The sequence below is a fragment of the Antechinus flavipes genome, chromosome 3, assembly GCF_016432865.1.
Source record: "Antechinus flavipes isolate AdamAnt ecotype Samford, QLD, Australia chromosome 3, AdamAnt_v2, whole genome shotgun sequence".
In the NCBI taxonomy this organism is placed as follows: Eukaryota; Metazoa; Chordata; class Mammalia; order Dasyuromorphia; family Dasyuridae; genus Antechinus; species Antechinus flavipes.
Window position 1 is genome coordinate 19055318 of NC_067400.1, and position 26088 is coordinate 19081405.

The following is a 26088-nucleotide window of genomic DNA, read 5'->3' on the forward strand; positions in this document are numbered from 1 at the left end:
CACCTTGCTTTTTTCGGGGGGGGGCAGGCTGGATCACCCCCCATCTGTCAGGGAGGTTCATCCAAGACTCAGTAATTACATGGGGGAAGGGCGGGAGCAGGTGCGCCTAGGGAGACACCCGAGGGAATGCCCGCCACTGTTTATCTCTTACAGGCCACCCTTAGCAACGGCCTGAAAGCCAGCTCCTCAGATCCCCAAGTCAACGCGGTTCACCTCCGTAGGACTAAAACACACGGGGATTTAAGAAACTATTCCGAATAGCTGCCGACCCTTTTTACTTCTTGCCTCTCGTGAAGTGGACAGACCTGTCAGTTATATGTAAATGTCAGTAAAGGTAAAAGTACAAAATTTATGCAAATAAGAAAGGTAAATTAATCGATCTATTCTGACATGATAATGTCACGGGTACTTTTGCAGCCCTCAGCAGTGGTTCTTTTGGATGATTTTTTGAACAATAATCTTGATTGCCATAAAGTCCCATACCCACTTGGCTTTTGGAGTTATAAATCCATTAACTCAGCGTCACTTTACCTCCAAGCCTCAGTTTCCCCCTTTGCAAAAAGGGAATGATACTTGTCCTTCTACCTTCATAGGAGTTGTCTGATGAAACAATATTCAGGGAAACCGCTTGAGCATTATATGTAGGCTTGAAATACGGGTCCTCCCTAGCCAGAAAACCCTTTCAGGTGACCATCAGAAATCTTGTATTTCTCTAAATTATTTATATCTTCTCTCCATCATTTAACTATAGATTTATGAGCGTAGGGAGTATTTTTTTTTTTTGCCATTTTTTTTACTCTAACACTCAGCATAATACCCAGAACACAGTAAACACTTAATAAATGTTCACTAAGTCAATCCCAAGAGCTCAATGAATATCGATTTCACCAGGATACAAATCCTAAAAACCAAATGACGGTGAAATTCCAGTGGGGCAAAAACGGTTTTTTTTGGATGGGTTTTTCTATCTTTGGGACGAGTGCTAAAAATTTCAGATCACTGTTTTCAGTGACATTTCAGGAGTGAATGTTCTCTCTAGTGTCCTTGAATGGCTCGGCTTAAGCAATTCCAAACAGAAGGCCCATCCTAAGCTTCACTGCTGCTGCTCCCTAACCCTAATGAAAATATTTTTAAATAGAACCTTAGAACAAAGGGATTAGCTGTTACCTTCCCTTCTCTCTCTTCTTCCCAATATAATTATTCTGTACAGCCAAGAATCTTATCAGTGATGCAAGAAAATAAGTGATTATCAAAATAATAAAAACAATAAGCATAACCAGCAATAGAAACAACAGAGGAATAAAGAACACGAGCATTTATTAAGCTCCTACTGTATGCCCAGAACTAAAATAATTAAGCCAAAATATCCACTCCAGAGATCACATCTGACAATCTATGCAGCTTTCTGTCTAGCAGTTTTCTGGCTCTGCCATTAAGAGTAAGATGTTTTTCACATCTGATCAAGCACTTTTGAAATACCCATTTATCATGAGTTCATCTGCCTATTAACATATGTCTTTTCACTAAAGCAAGTCACTCATTTATTTGCAAATACTTTATTAGCCCTTTCTAGTTGCTATTTGTACATGAAAGTAATAAAATTTTATTTCTTTTAAAATAAAATTTAAAAAAAACATAAAGGAATTATTTCCAAAAACAAGACATAATTCAATATACATCCATATATATATATATATATATATACACAATATTATCCAATATCTCTACACATGAAAAAATGTTTTCTAAACTCCAAATTATGCTATAACGCCCAAATGATTAGCAATTAATGAGCTCTTAGTATGAGCCAGGGACTAACTCTGGGGAGAAAAGAACAAAAATGGAACCACGGCTGGATGCCCTCAAGGGGTTCACATTCATCCATTTCCCATTGGCAAAGTGTGCACCAAGTTGGTTGAGAAGCGATCCAACTCCAAAGAGCCCAAACTTATCCAAATGTCAAGATAAAAACCTGAAAGAGCAAACGTACATGTCTGTATTACCGATATAATAACCGAAGCCCATAATAATGACCCGTGGATATTGAAAGTTCAAATGTCTTCTGGCTTGGGCATTTAACTGTCTATGGAGAGGGTCCTATCTATAAACTACTCAAATAAAACCCTAACCTTAATTCTCTTCAATGACACAGATTGCCTGTATTTCCTATGTTTGGCCAAAATAATGTCACCGTTAAGTAACCAGGCTATGGGTGATGTGCTTTCCATAATAAGCTAGCTTGGTCTCTGAAAAACCAACCTGGTTTTTGTTACAGAGGCCATACTGAAGCTTTTCATGTGAAGAAAAAGAATTTAATTATATTCAGTGCAATAGTAAGTGTTTAGAGTATTACAACTTTTCAAAAATGGTTAATCCAGCTATAGCAACACTCTTCTTTAACCTTAAAGTTTGTTTTTCCCCAAATAATCTCATTTTTATCAGTAGTCCTAAATAAGTCTAACGTAAATAAAACAGAACTCTATGAAGTACCTACTAGTAAAATTTTCCCATGACATGTTCAAATCTTTAGGCCTTTTTCTGTGTGGTTGGCAAAATCTATTATTTTCTTTCTGAGTTGTTATTTTATTTATTTTTTTTTGGTACTCATCTCTTTACTTTAAGAGCATCACAAGAGAACTCTTTTGCACTGTCAACCTCAAAAGCAAAAACCAATGACACAGGAGGTGGCCCCTGCAAGGGGGGTGGGATCCGAATGCGTGAAAGCCAGGTGGGTGCCGGGACGAGCCCTGCCTTTGAAGGGACCCTCCGTTGGCAAGCTCCCAGGCCGACCTCACGGGCTTTCAGCAAAGTCTTTGGCGCGGTCACCACAGGATGGAGGGTCAACAGCTGCTTTCCGTTTGCACGAGCTGCCAATACTGGATTAGTTCCCTGGGAGAATAGTCATGGGCTGCAATCAAGTGCTGGAACTTGCAGACATTAAACTTAATCCGGTACAAAAAGAAGAGGTCATCGGACTCGGGGACATGGACGTCCACTTTTAAGATGCTCAGAGTGATCCCCACGTACACGTCTTCGAACCTGAAGGGTCTGACGTGCGCCATCATGCCGTAGACTCGGGAAACCAGGTCTCCAGACAGCACGTAACCTAGACCGCTGCAGTACGGGGGAAACACCCGAAAGGGATACTCTTGGTAGGAAATGTATGTTTTTTTGAAAAATTCTCTATTAGAAAAGTTCTCTATGAGAGGGTAGCCCGTGTAGAAGTTCTCAGACTGGTTGTGGGTCAAAAGATATTTTACTAAGTTTCCAGTGTTGATAAAAACATCCGAGTCGGCCTTCATTACGTACCGGGCCGTGGGGCAAAACTCCGTAACCCACCTGAAGGCCATAATTGTCTTTAAGGTCAGGTTATCGTAGGAATCTATGAAGTCCTGACGGATGATGTCGCCGTAGAGAATGCTTTCATCCTGGACGGATAAGGCCAAAAGGTTATCTTCCGGCTCCGTCTGCCGGCCTAGCAGAAAGAACGTCAGGACCTCTTGCCCCCACCAGGACTTCTTTGCGCCCCAGGTTACCCGGATGGCCTGCCTGGCTTCCACGTCCGCGGGGCGCGAGGTCACCAGGATGACGAGGAACGGGCCGCGCTCGGAGCAAGTCTCCCGCTCCCGGAGCGTGAAGGCAAACTCTGAATGGTTCACGGGCGTGTATTCGTAGAAATACATCCAGTTGAGGTTCTCGATCACGGCGTAGGAGGGGAGGTTGAGGTACCAGAGCATGGCGACCGTGAGGAAGCAGAGTAGCCAGAGGCTCCATCTCAGGCATTTCACAGACATTCTGTGTCTTCAGGGCTCCGATGGGAGGTTGGAGATGAAGGTCTGGAGGCTTGGAAAAGAGAGCCCCAAAATCTGAAAAAAAAAAAAAAAAAACAACCCAAGGAGGCTTGGATGAGTGCTTTCCCAGTCCCAGTCCCCTTCTAAAAAGTTCCCGACACACACGCTCTGGCTGCCTACAGGCTAATGCCTTCAGCCTTCCATTTCCTCATTCCTCTCCAGGCTGGCCTTAGGACTTCCCACCCTGGCTCCTACCCACCCTTCCTCTTATCCCGTGACGCTAAGAGAGCAGCCCTCCTCATGGTCTTCCTGGGAGCTCTGGCGGATTCTCCTCGGCTTCTTTTTCTATCCCATGTCTGTCATACAAAAGGTACTTAATAAATGTTTATTGATTGACAGATGGCTAGATGGAAACAGGTTGTCCTGTGAAGAATAAAAGTGAGGTAGCTCTTAGGGATCAAACTCATAATAAATACTCCTGAGATTAAACTAGATTAAAATATAACTGGAAACTACTTAGCTAAATAAACAAAAGTAAAATAGAACATAGATAATGTCAACATGTGGTTTCCTAAGTCAATATGCAGCCTACAGGGATTCTTCTGTGCAGTTTAGTGGCCTCCAGTTTCTGGGGCGCTTCTAGTTCTACAAGGAGGCAAAAGAGCGAAGGGATGAAAAATGCCATCAGCAGAATCTGCATTTTATCTCAATTTTCTATCTGCTTAGTCCCTTCTGTGATTGGACAGGTCCTTATGAAGCACCCACTATGTGCCAAGGATGGGCTAAATGCTAGGGATACAAAGACAGCCCCCCTCCCCAATGGAAAATTGTTGAAAATAATCCTGATGGTAACAACAGCTACTATTTACAAAGCCTTTACTCGGGCTTGGCGCTGTGCTAAATAGCTGACAGTGGGCAGATTATCCCAGAGTCACCCTCCAGGTTGTGAGGTCCCTGTACGTACTGACAGCGAGTCAGCTGTCCGATATCTTAGCCTAGAATCACCACAGGGATGGCGGACGAGCCGGCATTTAGAGATCTGCCACGAGGAGATATGGGGGATTCCTGTGGATTCTACTGGTCTTTGTAATTCCCAGTACCGGGCCCAGCTCGTGCCCAAGGACAGGCGCTTCATTTCTTCTAGAATTAAGTCAAAATAATAGAGCTGCGGTCTCACCCTGGCTCCACGAGAGATTTGCAGAGGAGGGCGTTTTTGTGACGGTGAATGTGAGGGGAAAAGCATCTTTATTTTTGCTACAATCAGACTCCTCTGTTTTATTTTACACATTTAAAAGCAATATTCTGAGCAGAAATCCCCATGGAACTAGAGGATTCTATGACCAAAAAAAAAAAAAAAAAAAAAAGGTGAGAATTCTGAAACAGTGATGGGTTCTGAGCTCTGTCCAGCACACCACATGAAAGTCCCTTTCCGCTCTAGACCCAGAGATCAACCAGTGATCCAGCTTTTTTTAGTCTCTTGGACCTAAAAATGATGTTCCTTTTCTTATTCCCCTTATACTCCCTTTGGAAATGGAGGAGGAATTTGGCAGCAGCAGAGAAAAGGACCCAGATTCATTCCATTCTATGAATGCCATCATTAATTATGACACAGTGTATATTTAAGAAATCCCATCTCACCTCTGATGCTAGCTAGGTGATCCCGTAGAATGGGGGTCGCAATAATTGTGCGAGCTTCCTCAAAGCCAGTAAGTATTTATTAAGTACCTACTAAGTGCCCAGTACAGGCAGCCAGTAAGTATTAAGTACCTACTAAGTGCCCAGTACAGGCAGCCAGTAAGTATTAAGTACCTACTAAGTGCCCAGTACAGGCAGCCAGTAAGTATTTATTAAGTACCTACTAAGTGCCCAGTACAGGCACTGGGATAAACATTAAGGATACAGAAAAAGGCGCAAGAGATAATCAAGATAGAGAGAATCCCTGTCCTCAAGGAACTTACAGTCTAACAGGAGACAACATGCAAACAAAACACATGCAGGATAAATTGGAGGTCAGGCATCTAGGAATAAAAACTGCAAAGCAAAGGAAACCAAAGTAACATTTAGGAAGCAGAGGATCCGACGTGAGGAAAACCTGGAATCATGATATGATGCTCCTGAGTGCTTCAGAAGAGAAATGGGAAGAATAAGAGCAGAATTTATGTTCTGTTCAACAAAAAATAATGAGTAGAACAGAAAAGCTAGAATTGGTAATGGTGAGTCTCACCAAAGAAACAAGGTGAAATAATAGACTAGGAATGGAAATACACGGAAATGAAAGACAACCTTGAAGAGAAGCAGAAAAGAAAAACATTAAATGAAAATATGATCATTACGCAAGCAAAACATGGATCTCAAAGACAGGATGCATGGAGACAGCCAAAGGCTTATACATCTCCCAGGAGAACACGGTAAGACAAAAAATTAATAACCCAACAAAAGGAATATCAGACCTTTTTCAAAAGAAATCTCAGTACTTCTAAATAAAGGAATTGATGGATCTTCTTTAGAAAGAAACAAAACAAAACAGAAAATAACAAAACCCAAGGCTGAAAATTCTAAGACCCTTCGTGGTTAAATTTACAGAATAAACAACTGTCATCAGGAGAAATTTAAAGAAAAGAACATTCAAATAATACAAAACTATCCTGCACCCACTAGAAGAGAATGGAATAATGTGTTTTGAAGGGCATTGGTGTCCAGTGGCTCATCCTGCAAATTTGAACCTAATCACAAAGGACAAAAGGATAGATGATGAGACAAAGAAAAGGGGGGAAGGGAGGGAGGGAAGAATGGAGGAAATGAGGGAAGGAGAAATAGGGAGAGATGGAGAGAGAGGGAGAGAAGGAAGGAGGAAAGGAGGGAGGGAGGGAAATGGAGAGAGAGAGAGACAAAGAGAGACAGAGACAGTGAGAGAGAGATAGAAAAATGGAGGAAAGGTGGGAGGGAAAAGAAGCAGAGGAAGATGGAGAGAGACAGAGAAAGGGAGGGAAGAAAGGAGGAAAGGAAGAAGGGAGAAGGAAATGGAGAGACAAAGACATAAAGAGACAGAGATAGGCAGTGAGAAAGACAGACGGGTGGAGGAAGAGAGGAGAGGGAAAAGATGGAGGAAAGGAGAAAAGGAGGGAGGGAGAAGGAGAAGGAAATGGAGAGACAGCGAGACAGAGAGAGTGAGAGAGATGCAGAAAGAGACAGTGAGAGAGAAAGGGGGAAAGAAACATTTTTAGAAAGAAAATTAAAAAATGAAGAGATTATTTGCTTCTCTAACATCTCAAACAGCCCAAATGCAGGAGGAATGATTGCATTCAGCAGGTAAGGACAACAAAAGCAGGAGAGTGACAACAGAGACAGAAAAAAATTTCTTTCTAAAAGTAGACAAAGAGACCAGGATGAAGGCAGATGTCTGGCAGAGGTAACAGTGAAGAGGCAGACAGGGGTATTATGCATAGAACCTGACACTACTTTGCTGACAGGTAAATCAAAGGTATAGTACACCTTGGAAGGGTACAGGAAAATGGGGCAATGGAGCAAGGGCTAGCGATGAGGGGAAAGTGGTCTCAGAAAGAGAAGAGCCTAAAGGGGAGTAGGAGAAGGGAGAAAATATCGAAAGGGGTAGGAGTGGTCATGAGGAAGGTCTTCCTTTGGAGGCGTAAAGGGGTTCCATTAATGAATACTTCTATGAGGGAAGACAGATGGGCCCTGGATCAGGCTCAGGGGATTTGATGCTTGAAAAATCTACTTATCCTACACTGGAAAAAAGGGAATTAGACACCCCCTCCCCCAGGGGATAACCAGCATCTGGGAGAGGGGGAGCACGGACCCCAGGAGATGAAGGCAAACGTCAAAAGAAAATCAGAGAGAGACTTCGGCTCCGTGGTGGACTGCAGAAGCAGAAATGTGGTGGGGGAGGGACTCTTCCATGAGCCAGTGTCCCAACAATGGCAATAACTGGCCTTATTCTGAGAACAAGGCTCAAAGGAAAGGGGGAACTCATGGGGAAACTCTATAAGGCACTGGCAGAACTGCTTACAGGGGAGAGCCTAGAATGAATACTTTGGAAGCTTTTATTTCATAAAGAATACAGAGAAAAGAGAGCGAAGGGATCATTTTACAGGAACCAGGAATCAGAGAATGAGGGTCTAGAATAAACAGGAAAAGAATATGAATAATGAAAAGAGAAAAATCCTTTTTGGAAAGGGGTACAAAAGAAGAAATTAAAAGACTAAGGAAGAGGACTAAATGAAGGGGAAAAGAAGAGGGGACCAAGGTGAGGGACAAAGAGTCAGTGATAATATGACTACCTTTAAAAAGATTAAAGTGAAAGGAAGGAACATAATACTCTATAGCAGAAGAGGGATCTTGAAACTGAGAAGCTTCTGCATAGACAACACTGAATGAGAGGGGGAAAGAACCTTTATATCAAATTTCTCTGGTAAAGTTTTGGTATCTAAGCTTAATAAACAATTAATAAATGTATCTAAAACTACAGCCATTCCCCAGTAAATCAATGATCAAAGGATATGAACAGTCAAAAAAAAAAAAAACCAACCTAAAATACACTGCACAATATTTACAACCAAGTGCTCTAAATCACTAATAATAAATGAAATTAAAATCCCTGCAAACTGGCAAAAATGAGTTTTAAAAACAGCAGCAATATTTAACGAGTTGTAGAAGGTGAGGCTGTGAATTAATGTGACTAATCTGGAAAGCAATTTGGAATTATGCAAATAAAGCAAATAAAATGTCTAAGAAGCCAAAGTTCATTACTGGGCTTATATCCCCACAAAGCCATCGATAAGGAAAAAGTCCCCTCTATTCCAAAGTATTTATAGCAGTGGGTTTTGTGTTGTATGTGTGTGTGAGCTAAGAATTAAAAACAAAGTAGATGGCTATCAATTAGAACACCCAAATCATGATATATGAAAACAATGGAATATTAGGGTGCTATCAGATATGTGTGCGATGGATACAGAGAAACACAGAAAGACCTTTTTGAATTTTCGTAGCGTGAAGTGAATGGAATCAGGAGAACTATCTGCACAATTACCCCGGCACTTTAAAGATGAACAACTTTGGAAGACTTCAGAACTCCGAAGAGGACAATGATCGAGCCTAGCTCCTACAACCTGAGGATGAAACCTGCTGGCCATGGCTAAAACAGGGCTCTATTTTGTGATTATGCCATGATTCAATTGAAAGGAGGAGAGAAGACTAGTGATAATAATGAAGAAAAAAATAGATCAATGGAATGTTTTTTTAAATGCTCTGAGTTTTAAAACGTTCAAAAGGAAATTAAGTGAAAAAGCTTCAGAAACTAATGAGAAAAGTCAAGTTTCCTTTGTTCATAAGTTCATGCTTTAAATGAAAATTGTTCTTAAGAAATGGTGATTCAAAGTTTTTAAAAAAGAAAACTATTTTTGTTGTTCAGTTATTTGAAGTCATGTCTGACTCTTTGCCATTTCTTTCTCTAGCTACAGAGTTAAGTGACTTGCCCAGAATCATACAGCTATTAAGTGTCTGAGGCCAGATTTGAACTCAGGAAGATGAGGATCCCTGACTTCAGGCCTGACACTTTCTACGCTGCGCTACCTGGCCAGTCCCCAAAAGAAACAAATTATGTTCAGTCCCAAACAAATTATGATATACGAAGACAATGGAATATTAGTGTGCTGTAAGATATGATGTATGTGATGGATACAGCGAAACACAGAAAGACCTTCAGAATAAGAAAGTAGGTTCAGTTATAATTACACAGGAAAAAGACAAATTAAAGGCTCAATACAGAAAAATGAAATAAATCATTCAGTGAAAAATCAAATACTTGAAAATCTATTTTATCTCAAGTAGCATTTTCATTCAAGCTTTGAAATGAACTATAGTACCCATAATAATTCAAGCAAAATATCAGTTAATCCTAATAATTATAAAAGAAATTTATATATTATATATATATATGAAATTATAAAAGAAAAAAAAGAAAAGAAAAGAAAAAAAGGAAGGCAGCTAGATGGTACGGCACATAGAGTATCAGCCCTGAAGTCAGGAGGACCTGAATTCAAATATGACCTCAAATACTTAATACTTCCTAGCTGTGTGATCCTCGGCAAGCCTTACCCCCAATTGCCTTACTCACCCCCCAAAAAAAGGAAAAGAAAAAAGAAGAAAAAAAAGATAAATACAAGCATATACTTTATCTTTAAACACATTTTCCTTGCTGTCTTTTTTTTTTTTTTTTTCACCACTTACATTTCCCAAAATATCTGTCCTAGAGAACAATCCCTTAGAAGACATGTGGGAAAACTTTTTGACATTATTTGAATTTAGTCTCGCATGACTGAGAAGTCAGATTTATTGCTTAGAGCCCTTCTTCTTAAACTATGGTTCGTGACCCCATATGGGGAGTATGTGTAATAATGAAATGTGGGGGTCATGAAATTATGATTTATTATCAGTAGATGTTTGATTTGCATTCCTTAATATCTGGGGGTCATGGAAAATTTTTTTCAGGCAGAAAGGGGTCACAAGTGGAAAAAGTTTAAGAAGCTCTGACTTAAAGACTAGATTTGTTTGATGTTTAACAGTTATGCTGTTCAGAAACCCAGTCAGATTGAAACAGTGAGATGATTCGGGCCAGTTCCAATGATCTTGTGATGAAGAAAGCAATCTGTACCTAGAGAAAGGACTGTGGTAACTGAAGGTGGCTCACAACAGAGTATTAGCACTTTTTTGTTGTTTTTTTACTTGCATTTTGTTTTCTTTCTTACTTTTTTTCTTTATGATCTGCTTTTGTTATGCGGCATGATAATTGTATAAATATATTTACATATATAGGATTTAACATATATTTTAACATGTATAACATATATTAGATTGCATGCCATTTGGGGTTGGGAGAAGGGGGAAAATTGGAACACAAGGTTTTTCAAGGGTCAGTATTGAGAAATTATCCTTGTATATGTTTTTAAAATAAAAAAATTCCCCCCCCCCCAAAAAAAAAACAACACCCAAGATACACGTCAAAGCAACATACGCATCTTACAGTGCACTGATCTGTTACTGTTTTCTTGAAGTGGGGAGAGTGACCACCAAACTGAAGTGAGCCACTGAACTGACCTCATTGTTGTATCCATGTGAAATCCAACAATCTACCAGCACGTGCCAGGAAACTGAATCGCTTCCATTGGAATTGTCCTAGGAAGATTCTGAAGGTCACCTAGCGGGAGGAGGTGCCGGACACTAGCTCCTTTCTGGAACCAAACTGCCCACCAGCATCCCAACTCCACTGGGCTGGCCACCCTGTTTGGATGCCAAACGTTCGCTCGCCAAAAAGATTATGTTATGAAGAACTCACACATGGCAAACGTTCCCAAGGTGCTCAGAAAACAAGGACACTCTCAAGAACTTTAAAATCAGTTGTATGACAAGGGAGACACTGATCCAAGACCGCCCAGCATGGCGTACCCTCCTCGGAGAGGGGGCAGTGCCCTGTGAGCAAAGAACTGAATTAGCCCAGAAGAAAAGTGAGAAAAATGAGAGAAGTTTATGTCCAACCTGTGGCCGAGCACTCCGAGCTCGTATTGGTCTGATCAGCCAGTCAGTCACGCTGTAACTTGATTCTAACACAGGATGTTATTTGGTCCTTTCCAGATTGAAGGAAAGCCATCAATGGGTAACTTACAGATATTGGGGGGGCACCTCTTTTCTGGTTCTCCCCCTCTGCTGGACACTTAATACATTTCTTCCTAAATTATTTCAGTGTAGGAATCTTTTATCTTCAACTAAAATAGGAAATTTAAAAAAAAGGGGGGGGGAGGAAGAAAAAGTCCACCAAACTCTGAAAAGAACCTGACATTCTGTGTCATCTTCCCCCTCACTATCTCTAGGTGGGTCTAATTTAATAGATAGATTTTGTATTCTGTCCCACCTGGAGGGAAGGCTGTTTCTGAGTCTCACAGTCCCTTAGAAAAGGCTATGAGAAATTGAGAGAGGGACACTTGGTACTGTAGAATAGTCATGGGCCTGAAAATCACCCCATGAGGTTTTGATTCATATGGCACTTTCTAAAGCTTGACATATTTTTCATATAAAAAGGAAAAATGGATCAGCAGGTATACTTTGCTTCTCCTGGTTCAAAGTTTGCATCTCACATATTACTAGCATGGGGAATGGAGCCTAGGGTGGGGTCTTTGAGCATCATGCCATAATACTGTTCTTTAGGGAAAGCTGCTGTGCCATTTCTATTACCTCAGCAGTTCTTAACCTGGGATTTGTGAACTAGTTTCTCTGTGAATTGAGTTTCGATAGAAATGGTTTCCTTTGTCATCATATTTTATTTTAAATAAAAACAAATTTTTAAAAATCAATTTAAAAAACATAGGTCCCAAATCCCCAAATGTCTTACAAAATGTAAGTGATCAGATTTTTGTTGTTGTTCATACATTGGTCCACTTTAAAGATGAATGAACAACAATAATGTGTTTTAGTTTTTAAAAAGTAAATTTAAGTGAAAATTAATTTAAAATTCAATTTAAAAAATATTCTGAATGTTATAGAATATTATTGTTCTATAAGAAATGGTCAGCAGGATAATTTGAGAAAGGCCTTCAAGAGACTTACATGAACTGATGCTGAGTGCAGTGAGTAGAACCAAGAGAACGTTGTACACGGCAACAAAAAGATTATGTGATGATCAATTTGATGGACTTGACTCTTTTCAACACTGAGGTGATTCAGGACAGTTCCAATGGACTCATGATGGAGAGAGCCATCTGCATCCAGAGAGTGGAATATGGGAATGAATGTGGGTCACAACATAGGATTTTCACTTTGTTCTTGTTGTTTGTTTGCTTTTTTTCCTTTTTGATCTGATTTTTCTTGTGCAGCATGATCATTGTGGACATATGTATAGAAGAACTGTACATGTTTAACATATATTGGATTACTTGCCTTCTAGGGGAGGGGGTAAAGGGAAGGGAAAAAAAATTGGAGCACAAGGTTTTGCAAGGGTGAATGTTAAAAATTATCTCTGTAGATATTTTGAAAATAAAAAAGACATTATTTAAATATATATACATATTCTGAGAGGGAGTCGACAGGCTATATTTGACTGTTGATTCAACCCCACCCCCACCTCCCCACTCCCCATGCATTGTCTGTTCTGTGTATCCTGATACAGAAGGATCCTGAAGGGGCTCATTTCCAGCTCTTTTCAGTTAAGTTTAAAGTCCTTCACTTTCTTTTCTTTTAGAAAAAAAAATGAAAACAAAGAATTTGTGATCCTTGAACAATGTTCTTTTCTAAAATATGATGGTTTTCTCTGGGAGCAGGTTTCCTGGGGAGGTTTTCTGGAGGCAGCCTTAGTTTCAATTCCAAGAAATAATCACTTCAAATACAGCCAGGAGTTAAAATCCAATCTTTTGTTGTCTCTTCCAAAATAGCCCAGTTAGCTTTCTTTGGTTCCGAGAGCTCTCGTTGCTAGTCTTTTGCCTCTGCCAGTTTCTGCCTCTAGCTCAACTCCGACTCTTGGCAATCTTCTGAACTGACTGACTCCACTGACTCAGCTCCTTTAGAGATGTAAATGCAAAGGTTGACTCCTCCTCCAAGAGCGGGATTATGGGAGGTGAAAACTTGGATATCTCCTGACTTGTGAACTCTAATGTGTGAGCCAATGTGTGAACTCTCGAAGGTGTAAATACAAGCATTGTTTCTCTCAATTCCATTGAGTTAACACCTTGTTTCAAGTTCTGGCCCATAACATCTCCCGCTTTCTTTTGATTTAGAACATAGATGGTCATGACCTATGAGGTGAAAATCCCCAAAAAGGTGATCACGCCTTCCCTGACTGCTCAAAAAAGAAGTGAAAACACCATAAAAAGGAGGTGGTCACACCCTCCCTGACTTCTCAGGAAGGGAGATGAAAACACCAAAGGAAATGGGAAACCAAATCAGATTAGCGGGTTTTCTGAAGGGGCTCACTTGAAACAGGCATACATAAATCCATCAATATGGGAGGTAATATACATAATTACATCAATTATAAAAGCACATAGCAATATAACCCGGGTTAGTAGTGATGAAACAAATAACATGAATCAACATGAAGAATTTACACATGTCCATAAGTCCTAGAAATAGTCCAAAAGGAATCCACTGTCCATTAGTTCATATGTCAGGAATCCAATAATTCCTGTTAGCTTTGCAATACTGCAATAGCCTCATCAACAATTTTTCATCTCAAGGAATCCAATGATTCCTGCTGGTTTTCAAGTCCTTGAAACAGTCTCATCTTGTGTTAGGGAATCCAATGATTCCTGAAGATTTTAAAGTTCTTTTAACAGTCTCATTGTCAGCCATGCTCTTTCAGTGTCAGATGTTTCTTAAATCTTCTCCTTTATTTTGAGGTTTTTCTCTCTTTCTGTCTCTCTCCAGGTGCTCATTGCCACCCATCTGTTTCCTTCTCTATCTGTAGAAACACAAGCAAACCCTCTCTCCCAGGCAGTTAACTTATCTAATTCCCTTCTATTTATCACTTTTGGGATTTCTCCTCATCATCTGGTAATGACATCAGAGCTGCTTGCACTGAACACTTCCCTGTTGGGTTAAAAAACCTGTATTCTCCCCAACTGTAATCTCTTCCTGCCATGTGATTGTTTTTAGGCTGATTGATCACATCAGAGTTCTGACCTTCTAAAGTCTCTCTGGGTGTAACCTCAGCTGCCATCATGCCCCATCTGTCTTTTGATTGATATCTTGGAGCTGGGCTCTGCCTCTCATTTCCCTGTGTCAGTCTACATTCTGAGGCCCAGTGGAAGCCTCTGTTGCATTTTGGACATGGGATTTGGGGTTTTCTCTCACCCTGTCCTCTCACTCTATCTCTGTATCTACATTGGGCTCTCATATGTCCAACTTTTGCACACTGAAAATATCTATGAGTTTCTCTAGTCCCTTGCCAAGAAGGACCTTGTCTTTCCATGTTCATCATAGTTTGGGTATAATAAGCATTTGTGCACACCATGGCACAGCACCTTATGATCTCCTCTAAAGGAACATCTTTTTCTAGGTCCCATATAATTCTTTTGCAAACCTCATTGGCATTTTCCTTAGTCAGATGTCTAGTCATTATTTCTGTTGCTGCATTGTCTGCAATGGTTCTTATTACACCTGTTTGCAAACGTCCCACGAAATCTGCAAAAAGTTCATTGGGACCTTGCTTTATTTTTGTGAAGGCTTTACCTCCATCTTTCTGTCCGGGGAGAGAAGTCCAAGCTTTTATTGCAGCCTTAGAAATTTGCTCATACACTGGTATGGGATAATAAATCTGTTCTGAACTCTCTCCGTACTGACCTTCACCAGCTAGTTAGTCAAAAGCTATTTGTCCAATAGCTCCTGTTTGCCTATTGCATTGGGCTTGAGTCCTACATAATTCATGATACTCTGAAAGCCACAACAAGTTTTGTCCAGGTTCTAAACATGTCCTTACTATGGATTTCCAATCACTTGGGGTTAAGATTTCATAAGACAAACTATCTAGTAACATCTTAACATAAGATGATGTAGCCCCATAAAAAGTACAACCCTATTAAATCCTTAATTTTTTCCAAATTAAAAGAAGTGTATCTTCTCCCTTTTTGACCTGAAGAGTCAAGCTTTTCAATCACAGGATATGCATTTATAAAATCAGATACATCTTGTCCTTCATTTTTTGCTTTAATTAATGCCTTTTCTAATCTTGTCATATTCTGTTTCACAGGAGATGCTGGTTGTATTTCTGCCTCTCCCCTTCCTCCTTTTCCCTCCACCCATGAAGGGTTAACTGAGGGGAGAGGATCATAAGGTGAGGAATGATCTAATTTCTCCTGGTGTGAATCTGATTCTTCATCCTTTTCACCTAGTTTAATTGGCACTTCCCCCCTCCTGCTTTTTCTTCTTTTTCCTCATTCTAACACTTACATAATTTCCTAAAGTCAGTTGTATTAAATTATATGTATTAAGTATGTCTTTGGAAATTGAGTCAGGTCCATTTTTATTATAGAATTGACAAAGATCCTCTCCTACTAATTTCCACTTGTCTAGATCCAATTCTTTTTCCATAGAGAAACAAGGATATATGTGCTTTACAGTTTCTAAAAGTTCAGTGATCTGCTCCAAAATTATAATCAAACCTTTTCATAACCTTGACAATGCTCTCTAAACATTTTCCTTGAAGAGAAACAGAAGGCTGTTTTATAAACATCTGTCCCATCTTAGCTGAAATTCTACTTTAACTCTTTTAACAAAATTTCTTTGTTGTACTCACCCTGATTTCTGGGTTGAGGGGACTTTTCCACTGGATCAGGATCAGAGGCTTTTCCACTGAAATCAGGGTCCTGTCAGTCCCACGTTCAGGTGCCAAAATGTGGCGTTCTCTTCTTTTCTAAAATATGATGGTTCTCTCTGGGAGCAGGTTTCTTGGGGAGGTTTTCTGGAGGCAGACTTAGTTTCAGTTCCAAGTAATAATCACTTCAAATACAGCCAGGAGTTAAAATCCAATCTTTTACTGTCTCTTCCAAAATAGCCCAGTTAGCTTTCTTTGGTTCCGAGAGCTCTCGTTGCTAGTCTTTTGCCTCTGCCAGCTTCTGCCTCTAGCTCAGCTCCAACTCTTGGCAATCTTCTGAACTGACTGACTCCACTGACTCAGCTCCTTTTTATGCTCTTTTAGAGGTGTAAACTCAAAGGTTGACTCCTTCTCCAAGAGTGGGATTATGGGAGGTGTAAACTTGGATATCTCCTGACTTGTGAACTCTAATGTGTGAGCCAATGTGTGAACTCTCTAAGGTGTAAACACAAGCATTGTTTCTATCAATTCCACTGAGTTAACACCTTGTTTCAAGTTCTGGCTCATTCAATTTCAATTAGTGTACACCAATTCTGGATATTATGGGTCTGAGAAATGCATTATTCAGAGAGGGGCAAGAAATTTGCCAAGAGCCAGGAGTGGGGCTTTCATTTCATTGGTTGAGGGACTCAATTCCCATGTACAATACTTCTCCTCCCCTGGTAGATCAGCCCTTTCTCATCTATCCCAACTCCAGTGATGCTGGATCATCAATGTCCACAATGCTCCCCAGAGGGGCCTGAGACAAATTAAAATTTAATTGGGAAATATTTACCAAAATAAGTTTGAAAACAAAACATAAATCACATTACATTTTAAATTAGTGAATATGAGGTTCACGAGGAGGTGTGATGGAGTGGTTCCCCCATTCTATTGGAACTTGACCAGATCACCAAAAGGCCATGAACCTCAGTCTCCTCAGCAGGCATTCTATTCGCAGTTATTCTCCCTTGAATGATAGGCTCTAAGTTGAATTTTTCCATTATGCCAGATCTTTCCACTGGATCTAATTTATAGTATCCACATCACCCAAAAGAGTTGACCCAGATCTAAAGACTAGTTTGTTTAATAAACAGAATGATCTGTGATGACTGACTTGAACAACAATATCACATTGTCCCATCCTTCGTCCAGATGAGGAAAATAAGGTCTGGAAAATTGAAAAGATCTGCCTGAGGTAGGAAGTGATTTGTTAAAATGGCCTTTAGACCCCTACCAGAGAGGAGACCAGAACCAAGTTGTTGTATGGGTGCCAAATCTTCCTGGTGAGATGGGACCGGAGAGAGACTGAGCCAAAGCTCGAGCCTTGAAGTCAGAGGGCAAGGGTATTCAAAAAAACCCAGGCTCACTCCCTCCTTTTTAAATTTCAGATCAATCTCTTAAAACACCCCCTCCCCCTCCGTTTTCTCATTTGTAAAATGAAAGGGCAGGACTCAGTGATGTCCAAGTTCCCTTCAGGCTCTAAAATCTTAACATGTGCTCAAGAACCTAGTAAGTTCCTGGCATTGTGCTAAGAGCTGGGGCTACAAAGATAGTCCTTGCACGTAAGGGGCTTATAATCTAATAAATACTGGTCATTAGAACTATTTCCAAGGAAAAAGATTTTGTAAGTATATCTACTTGTGTTTTCAAATCTTTCCTTCAACCAAAGCAATTGTTCTGGATATAATGTCCTCAAAGAAAGCATCATGAATTAATTTTTAAAAATTTTGAATTGAAGCAAATAGATGACAGAGTGGATAGAGCACCGGCCCTGGAGTCAGGAGGACCTGAGTTCAAGTGTAGCCTCATTCACTAACTGGCTGTGACCCTGGACAAGTCACTTAACGCTGACTGCCTCCAAAAATATTTAAATTTTTTTTAAAATTAAAAAACAAAAGTAAATAAAAACGATAAACCTGAGTTTGGCACCCTGCCTCAAGCACTTACTAGGCTGTGTGACTCTAAAATTAAACTTATTCAACACTAATTTCTTCCCCTGCAACTTGGGACTAATAATAGTTGTATCACTTATTTCATAAGGTTGTGAAGATCAAAGAAGATCATCTATGTAAAACATTTTGCAAACCTTAAATTACTGTCTATTATTATTGTTGTTGTTGTTGTTATTCCTATTCTAGGCCAGAGACTTCTTTAGTGGAGGGAACTGCTTCTAAGCAATTTAGATCACTAAGTGCTCCACTTAGAAAGCTGCCTAAGCACCGAGAAGGTCAAAAAATCGTTATTTGTCAGGGGTAGAACTCTGTATCTCCAGACAGTGTCTGGCAGAACCACTAAATAATTATGATCATGTACTTCACGGATCTTCTTGGAGGGAAAGAATCAAGTGGAAACTGTATTCATTTCAGTTATAAAATAACAAATTCTCTTCATCTTCTCAGTAACACTGCTCTGGAGGTTTTGATCCTGGTTTGTGGAACTTAAAACTTTTGGGAAACACTCATCCCATATATAATTGCTTAAGGTATCCGTCCTGGCCATTATATGGAATATTTTGGATCAATAGCTCATTTCTGCTGACTCCCAAAACCGGGCCCCTCCTTTTAGCTCCTGTACAGATAAGGATGCTGATTTTAAGAAAAACTGGATGAGCTCATCTGGGAGGAGGGAGGGAGGACATCCCACACAAAAACAATTGAGACAGTTGAGTGGATACACTGGGCAGTGAAGTTAATAGAGACTGTTGACAGGAAAGAACTCTTTGAAAAGAAAATTCCTCTTTAGCATGATTTATTTTACATAAAATGTGGTCTGGAAGTTCCCTAAGACTTTTTTCACATACGAAGAAGTCAAAAGTATGTTCATAATAATACTAATTCCCCATATGTAGTATAGATGGTTAATATAACATCAATATTCATAATATGTTAATTTTCTAATAGCATTAGAATATAACCTCCCTGGAACAAAATCTTTTAGGGTTGGGGGGGGTGAGGAAATGCTGTCCCTCCATCATTTTTCAGAGTGTAGCAGGGTTATGGGCATCTAAATGGCAGAGTATAGCATGCTGGGTCTGGAGTCAGGAAGAGGAGTTCAAAATTGGCTTCAGACACATACAAGCTGTGCGACTCTGGACTACTCACTGTTGGCCTCAGTTTCCTTATCTGGAAAAGGAAATGACAAACCACTCCAGGATCTCAACCAAGAAAACCCCAACTGAAAGGATTGAATAACCACAAAGAGATTTTTAAAAAGGTTTGAAGAAGGCTGATTTAGAGTTCTTCACCCTCCCTGCCCCGCAGACAATGCTCTAACACAGGGCAGATGGGGCTGGAAGAGCTAGCTGGGGGGATTGGAAGTTCTACAAAAAATCTGAGGATTTCCCAGTCCTCCCTCTCAGCCTCCTGTGGTTTGGGGAGCCCCAGAATAAGGGAGCTCCCACCCCCCAGCCTCGGAGGCTCCAAGCTATCCTATCAGAGACAAGACGGCTGAAGAACTTACCAAGGCTGTCTCAGATGGGCACAGGAGGGCCGGGTGTTCTCGGGGCCGGGCACAGGCCTAGTTCCATCCTGGGCTCTGCTCGTGGGCAATGTCCAAGTCCACGCCATCCCCCGCAGACTCTACCGGGAAAACAGAAATGGCCCCAGTGGGAGGCCCGCCTTCACTTCATGGGCTGAACCAAGACGTCTGGAGCTGGTTTTCCTTGGAAACACATTTCTCCTCCCCTCCCTCCAGCCCAAAGCCGGAGCACTTTCTCTCGGACAAGCCCTGGGTTTTCTTTCCCAGGGCTGCTGAAATTTGGCTGTCGGGGCAGCAGGAGCTCAGTTATCAGGAAGCCGAGTATTCCAAAAACAACCCGGCCGGAGGCTCCCTCCTCGGCTGACCCCGGGCGATCCAGCCATGCCTCAGTTTCCTCCTCTGTAAAAAAAAGGCGGGTTTGGATGGGATTGGCAGTGGCGGCCTCCCCCACCCCAGTCGCCCCCTTTCCCAAGCACATCAGTGATTGTGTTGGAAGCATTTTCTTGGCCGGGAGGCCCAGCTTCCCGCAGATCAGGGGTCGCGGAGAGGGGAGGGGCCGTTCAGCCCCAACTCCTGCCACAGGACAGAGGCCTCTGCTCGTGGAAGTAAGAGTGTCTCCGGATTTGGGGAGAAGCTGTCCCTGGCGCGCCCCGGCTAGCGCACTTCCCTCCCCCCTCCCCAAGAAGGGTCCTTTGCGAAAACACGGGCCAAAGGGGGTCCCAGTCCAGATTCTCGATCTTCTCTCGGGGTGACCTTGGCTACGGGGGCACTAGATCGCCTTTAAGGCCCCTCCCACGCCCAAGTCTAACTTTCCGCCTGCGGAGAGTCTCCGAAAGCCCCACCAGCACCTACTCGGCCCCGGGGAGGTAGAGAGGAGAAAAGGGAGGCCCCTCCCCTCAGGGCCCAGCTAGTGCCGGGGAGGGGGCCGTAGTGCAGTACCCTCCCTCCTTGCCCCGCCCTACCTGTCCAGCTAATCCGCGCCCCTCCTCCCTTTCTTCTTTTTCTGTCCAGTAGCGTCTCGCTCGGGAGGTGAAGCCCCGGACTGGCAGCCAGGCCCACTCGGCCCCGGAGGCACCGAGCCCCCGCCTCAGCCGGGCCGGAGCTCCCGGCGTCGGTCCCTGCGGGCAACAGCTTGGGCTCGGCGGGACGTCTCTACCCTTCCTCACTCCTCCCTCGCCCCCCCTTCCAAGGGCGCGCAGGACGCCCCTTCAGGTGAGGGCGTGCCTTGTCCGGGGCTCCCGAAGCCCGGCGGGTCACTTACCCGCGAGACCCTCTGCTCCCGCCTTGTCCAAAAGGGCGTGTAAGGCACGCCTGGGGCGGAGGGCGGGGCCCGGGGGGAGGGCGACTCCCTCCTTGCTCCACCCTCTTAGTCTCTGCCGGCCCCCATGACTCTGGGAGGGCAGGGGCGAGGTGTGGACCCCGCTCGAGCCCCAGGGCCCCTCTGCCTTGGCCCCTAGAGGCGCGAGCCGAATGAGACCCGGAGGCCCACGGGGTCTGGGGGTGAGGGATGTTGCTTCCTGCCTCAGTTTCCCTGCGGGGTGGCCAAGAAGCCGCTGGCTGAGTGCAGCCCGGGCGGACTCTGCCCCTCAGGGGGTAGTTTTCCGCTTCCGAACCTTTGCTTGGCCGCTAATCTCCTCACACCTGCACTGGCCCTGGGCCATATCGCCTTGCCAATCTCAGCTCTGGCACAGCTTCAGTGAGGGTGCCCCCTGGCACAGCAAGCTCTCCCCCATGCCACGCGAGCCCCTGGCACTGGGGATGGAGCGCTGGGTCTGGCCCGAGAACGCACCAGCCGTCTGACCCTGCTAATCCCCTTCAGTATGACCCTGGTAGTTCACTTCTGCTCTGCCTGCCTCTGTTTCCTGAGGATGACCAGAACACCGACCTCCCAGGGTGGTTGGGAGGATGCAGTGACCTCAGGTAAGTAAAAGGCTTTGCCTAACGGGATGTGTAAGTGCCAGCTGTTAGGATTACCTACACAAACCTCCTCATAGCTCCCCCCCCCCCAACAGTCCAAGTTAAACATGTGACTTCAAAGCGAAGCAAAAAACCACTTTTTCGAAAATAAAGTGCCCGTGAATGTGAAGCATCAAAATCAGCAGCTAGCCCTCCATTCACTTTTCTCAAAGTCACCTCTTTTCCTCCCCATCCCAATCCTATCCTCCCCCAAAACCCCAAGTCAGGAAGGAAATAATTCAGGATGTCAACAAACCCAGTTCTGTGAAATGTGCTGATTGTCTTCCTCAGCTTTGGCAGAAGGTCCTTTCCTGGCCTTCTTTGGTCCTGATTTCCACCTATTTGGCCAAAAAGTCTCCGGGGCTGCTCTCCTTTATGCTATGGTAGCGTCCAAAGGGCCAAAGGGGCCAAACTTGGTTGAAGGAGAGTTTGGCTCATACATACCCTCCTTCTCATCTGGCAGCACCATCTTGGGACTTCTCTGACTTCCTCATCAAGCTCAGGAAATTCATGATTGAAATAACCTTATTATCCTCTAGGATCTAATAATTAGCCTTAGCATTTCCACTTCATCATTGCCCTCTGCCTCTGATTGGAGGGTGGAGCATGAGCTTTAAACTTCCATCTGAGGAGAGACCTGGGCTCAGCCATATCTTGATTTCTCAAACTTTGCTGTTTCTCTAACTTCTCCCTGGTTTGGGGATTTTCTCCTGCCCCCTCTTTGAGCCTTCTCTCATTAGATTGTAAGCCTCATGAGGGCAGGTACTATCTTTTTTCTTCTTTTTTTTTTTTCCTTCTGTATGGTGTCTAGCAAATAGTGGGTACTATTAACTCAGATCATTATAAGAACTCTGAGATCACCATGCATCTGGTCATCCCTACTTGTCAGTGCTAAGTCTGTCCTGGTGTGGAAGCATATTTAAAAAACAAACAAACCAACGAAACCCCCACATCCTTCTAGTTTTTCTAGAAATATCAAGGAATAAATATTTCACTGATCTAAAATTTTTTTTTCCAGTTTGAAAATGCGGAGTCAGTCAAGAAGAAAAGCCTTTTTTTAGGGAGGTGGATTAAGAGTGGAAACAGGAAGTCTTTTTGAACAGGTAGACCGCCTGATGTCCCTCCAGGACATTAAAGTTCCCAACCTTGAAAGCAGGACTCATCCATGAGCAGTTCCCAGTTTTCTGTTTTGAAAGGATTAAGCTTGATTTATGGGAGGAGGTCCCTTATTACTCCTGGGAAACTTTGGAGAGGAGGAGATCAAGAATGCAGTTGAGTAGTTATTCAGGGACCCTTCATCCTACTTGTAGAGACAGAATTGTTAACCTCCAAACTGTTCTTTAACAAGTTGGGACTTTCCCCCTAGTTCAAGGTCTCTAGAAGTACTATTTCAAATAGAGACGCATCAAGAGTGTGTTCAAATGACAGCTCAGGTATTTTAGCTTCTCATCTAGAACATGCTTGGAAATTAGGTGTTGTTAAATTAAATAAAATTGCTTCTAATGGACTTGTCTCTAGAACAGTGGTTCTCAAAATATGGTCCAGAGCAGCCTGGGAATCTCTGAAATCCTTTCAGAGAGTCTATAAATTTATAATTAGTTTTTATTTTTAATGTGATCAATATAACTATAACCCACATAAACAAAAACTCTTTGGACAGATCCTCAATCGTTTTTGATAGGATAAAGATATTGAGAACAAAAGTTTGAGGACCACGGCTCTAGAACAGAGTCTAGGTATGATACTGATTCCTAACATTTCTCTGTGGTTGTTTTTGACCCTGTCCCAGTTATTAAAGCTCCTCATTAACATAAAGGGAATAGAAAATTAAGTAAATACCATTTTAAAAAATGATTCCATATCAAATTGGATTGAAGGAACTCAGGATATTCAGTTTGGAAAAAGACTTAAATCTATATTTATGCTCTGTTTGGCCCTAGAATTAGAAAAAAAATGAATGGGAAAGTACAGAGAGGCAGATTTAGGGTCAATGTCAGTAAAACCCCACAAACTTCTTCATAATGAGATCTGATCTTAAAGTGGAAAGGGCTGCTTTGGCCTGTAGTGGCTCTTCCTTACCGAAGGTCTTCCAGCAAAATCTTGAAGTGTCTTAGAGAGTTTTCTTTTTTTTTTTTTTAATTTTATTTTAAAAATTTTTTCCCCCTTAGAGATGATTCTTATGCAAGTTGTTGTTGTTATTGTTGTTGTTGTTGCCCCATTTTTCAGTTTTGCTCAATCTGTGATTCCTTCTGAGATTTTCTTGACAAAAATTTCAGAATGATTTGCCATTTCCCTCTCCAATTCATTTGACAGATAAGGAAACTGAGGCAAGCTGGGTTAAGTGACTTGCCCAGGGTCACAGAGCTAGTAAGTGTCTGAGGCTATAGTTGAATTCAAGAGGATGACTCTTTCTTACTCCAGGTCTAGTGCTCTATCCACTACCAAACCTAGCTGCCCCATGAATTCACTAGATGACCTTTACAATCCCTTCCTCCTTTAAGATTCTGGGATTCTGTCATTTTGAACATCATAGGAGCCTAAACTCCTTTGCGTCTTAAAGACTTTCAGTCTTCTGTACTATTTCTGATCTATCCTAGAAACTTGATATATATTCAAATCAAGCACTCAACCAGTGATTTTTTTCCTCTCCCAGTTGGGCACAGCAGGTTCCCCTGTACCCTCTCTATTCAGGAGGATGATAACTACAGCAAGGCTAATACCGTCTTCCCCACCTCAGCAGCCAGTAGGAAAGAAAGCCTATTAATAACAGATCTTGTCATCTGTTGTTGGCAACTCAATTAATGGACTGAAAAAAAATCCTTTCTATATTTGCAAGGACGCTTCAGGCCATTAATATTATTTTTCACAGACCCTGTCTCCTCATAAACCTCCCAGCCTCTGTCTATTTTTTATTGTTGAAATGCCCAGTGGGTACTCGGAGATGTATATTCATTGCTGCTACTCATTCTCATTCTCTTTTAAAGCGACCTGGGAAGCAAAAGAGACCAATGGAAAACAGCTTGTTAGTCCCAGATCTTCCCTGGTAAAAGAAAGCAGGGCAGGAGGAGATATAAAAGGACGAGAATCCAGTCTCCAAGATTGCCCAGTGCTTCTGCTGAGTCGGTCTTTTTGGGCCATTTATCAGCAGAATGACCAAGGGTGGGAGGACTGAGGAACAGCTTCCCACTGTTTCCTAGGCTGGGGGTGTGAGGCTGCTGTAGGCTGAGGAAGACATTTTCTTGTATTAGACTCACAGATTCTCAGGGTTGGAAGGACCTTCGAGGTCAGCTCATTAGTTGTGGGCTCTGTTGACTTAAAATGACTTATTTCGGAACAATCCAAGATCATTGTGGATAGTGACTGTCATCTCTTTCTTCTATGTCCAGCCTCCAGGACACTCAGTCAAGCTGGAATTATTTATTAAGCTGTGGTTACCAAAAAAGGGGGGTGGGATGGGGTGGGGAATAGCTCCCTGCCCCCCAGAAGCTCAGATTTTCATGGGGAAGATAACAGGTAAATAAATATGTACATACAAGTTACATACAGTGGAAAGGGACAGTCATCTCTGGAGCTGGAGCGAGGGTGGTAGGGAGGTTGAGCCTTCCACCAAAGGTGAAATTTGAGCTCGGTCCCAAAGGAAGGCAAGAAATCAGGTGAAGAAAGGCAGTCCTTGTCACAGAATAGGGGCTTAACGTTCACTCTAATGAATTAAATACATCTCAATGTCTTTATGCCTTTAAAAAAGAGTTAACACTTCATGTATTCTTACTAGGTCAGTAGCTCAATTAAGGACAAGAATATTCCTTTTTCTTTTTTTATTGTGCAAGAATAACAAATATTGACTGATCGATCTAGAATTCTTTTGAATTAGTATTCTTCAATAGTCATCAGCAAAAAGAACTTGAAAAGGATGTTTTAAAAAAACTGGTTTATTTGCTCACTAAGTAGAAGTATAAAAGCACATGTAAAACACTAGCACCTATTGAACACAACCTGGGAAAAAGCTTTTTGTGTTATTTCAAACACACACACATATACACACACTCATATCCATACCCAAATATACACCCCCCAATAATATCCAAACACACTCACATCCAAACACACATACATGTACCATCACATCCAAATACATACATTTACATACACACACACACACACACACACACACACATATACACACATTCATACCCAAATATACACACCCCCCCCCAATCACATCCAAACACACATACATACAATCACATCCAAATACATACATTTACACAATACACACACACACACACACACACACACACACACACACAGAGTCTAATCAATCAGGTGGAAAACAATCTGACACAGCTACAAACATGTAATCAGGAGGCAGGATGCTATGAGCCTGATTGTAAGCAAGAACACTTGAGATTTTTAACCTTCACTCCATCTATAGATGTATAGAGCTCTACAATAGTTGATCATATGGGATTCATGCATTCAGAAATTAAGAAACAATCTTAATGATTCTGA

The 26088-nt window shown here is 42.0% G+C and overlaps 1 protein-coding gene across 5 annotated transcripts; it reads right to left on the bottom strand.

Annotated features, from left to right (window-relative positions):
* Window positions 1-1300: 1300 nt before the first annotated feature.
* On the bottom strand, window positions 1301-20895 carry B3GALNT1 (beta-1,3-N-acetylgalactosaminyltransferase 1 (globoside blood group)). Of its 5 annotated transcripts, XM_051983108.1 has the most exons (4): window positions 20586-20895; window positions 19606-20022; window positions 16087-16251; window positions 1301-3866 (listed from the first exon to the last, which is right to left on the bottom strand). In XM_051983108.1, exon 4 carries the CDS (start codon window positions 3792-3794, stop codon window positions 2841-2843), a length of 954 nt encoding a protein of 317 aa, XP_051839068.1. In that variant the 5' UTR covers window positions 3795-3866; window positions 16087-16251; window positions 19606-20022; window positions 20586-20895; the 3' UTR covers window positions 1301-2840. The 5 variants fall into 5 exon arrangements, with proteins under 5 accessions (XP_051839068.1, XP_051839067.1, XP_051839065.1 ...); XM_051983107.1 differs by lacking the exon at window positions 16087-16251 and having other exon boundaries at window positions 19606-19724; XM_051983105.1 differs by lacking the exon at window positions 16087-16251.
* Window positions 20896-26088: the final 5193 nt, after the last annotated feature.

Coding starts and splice junctions, on each gene's coding strand:
- B3GALNT1 (XM_051983107.1), bottom strand. CDS start 3,794: ATGTCTGTGAAATGCCTGAGATGGAGCCTCTGGCTACTCTGCTTCCTC.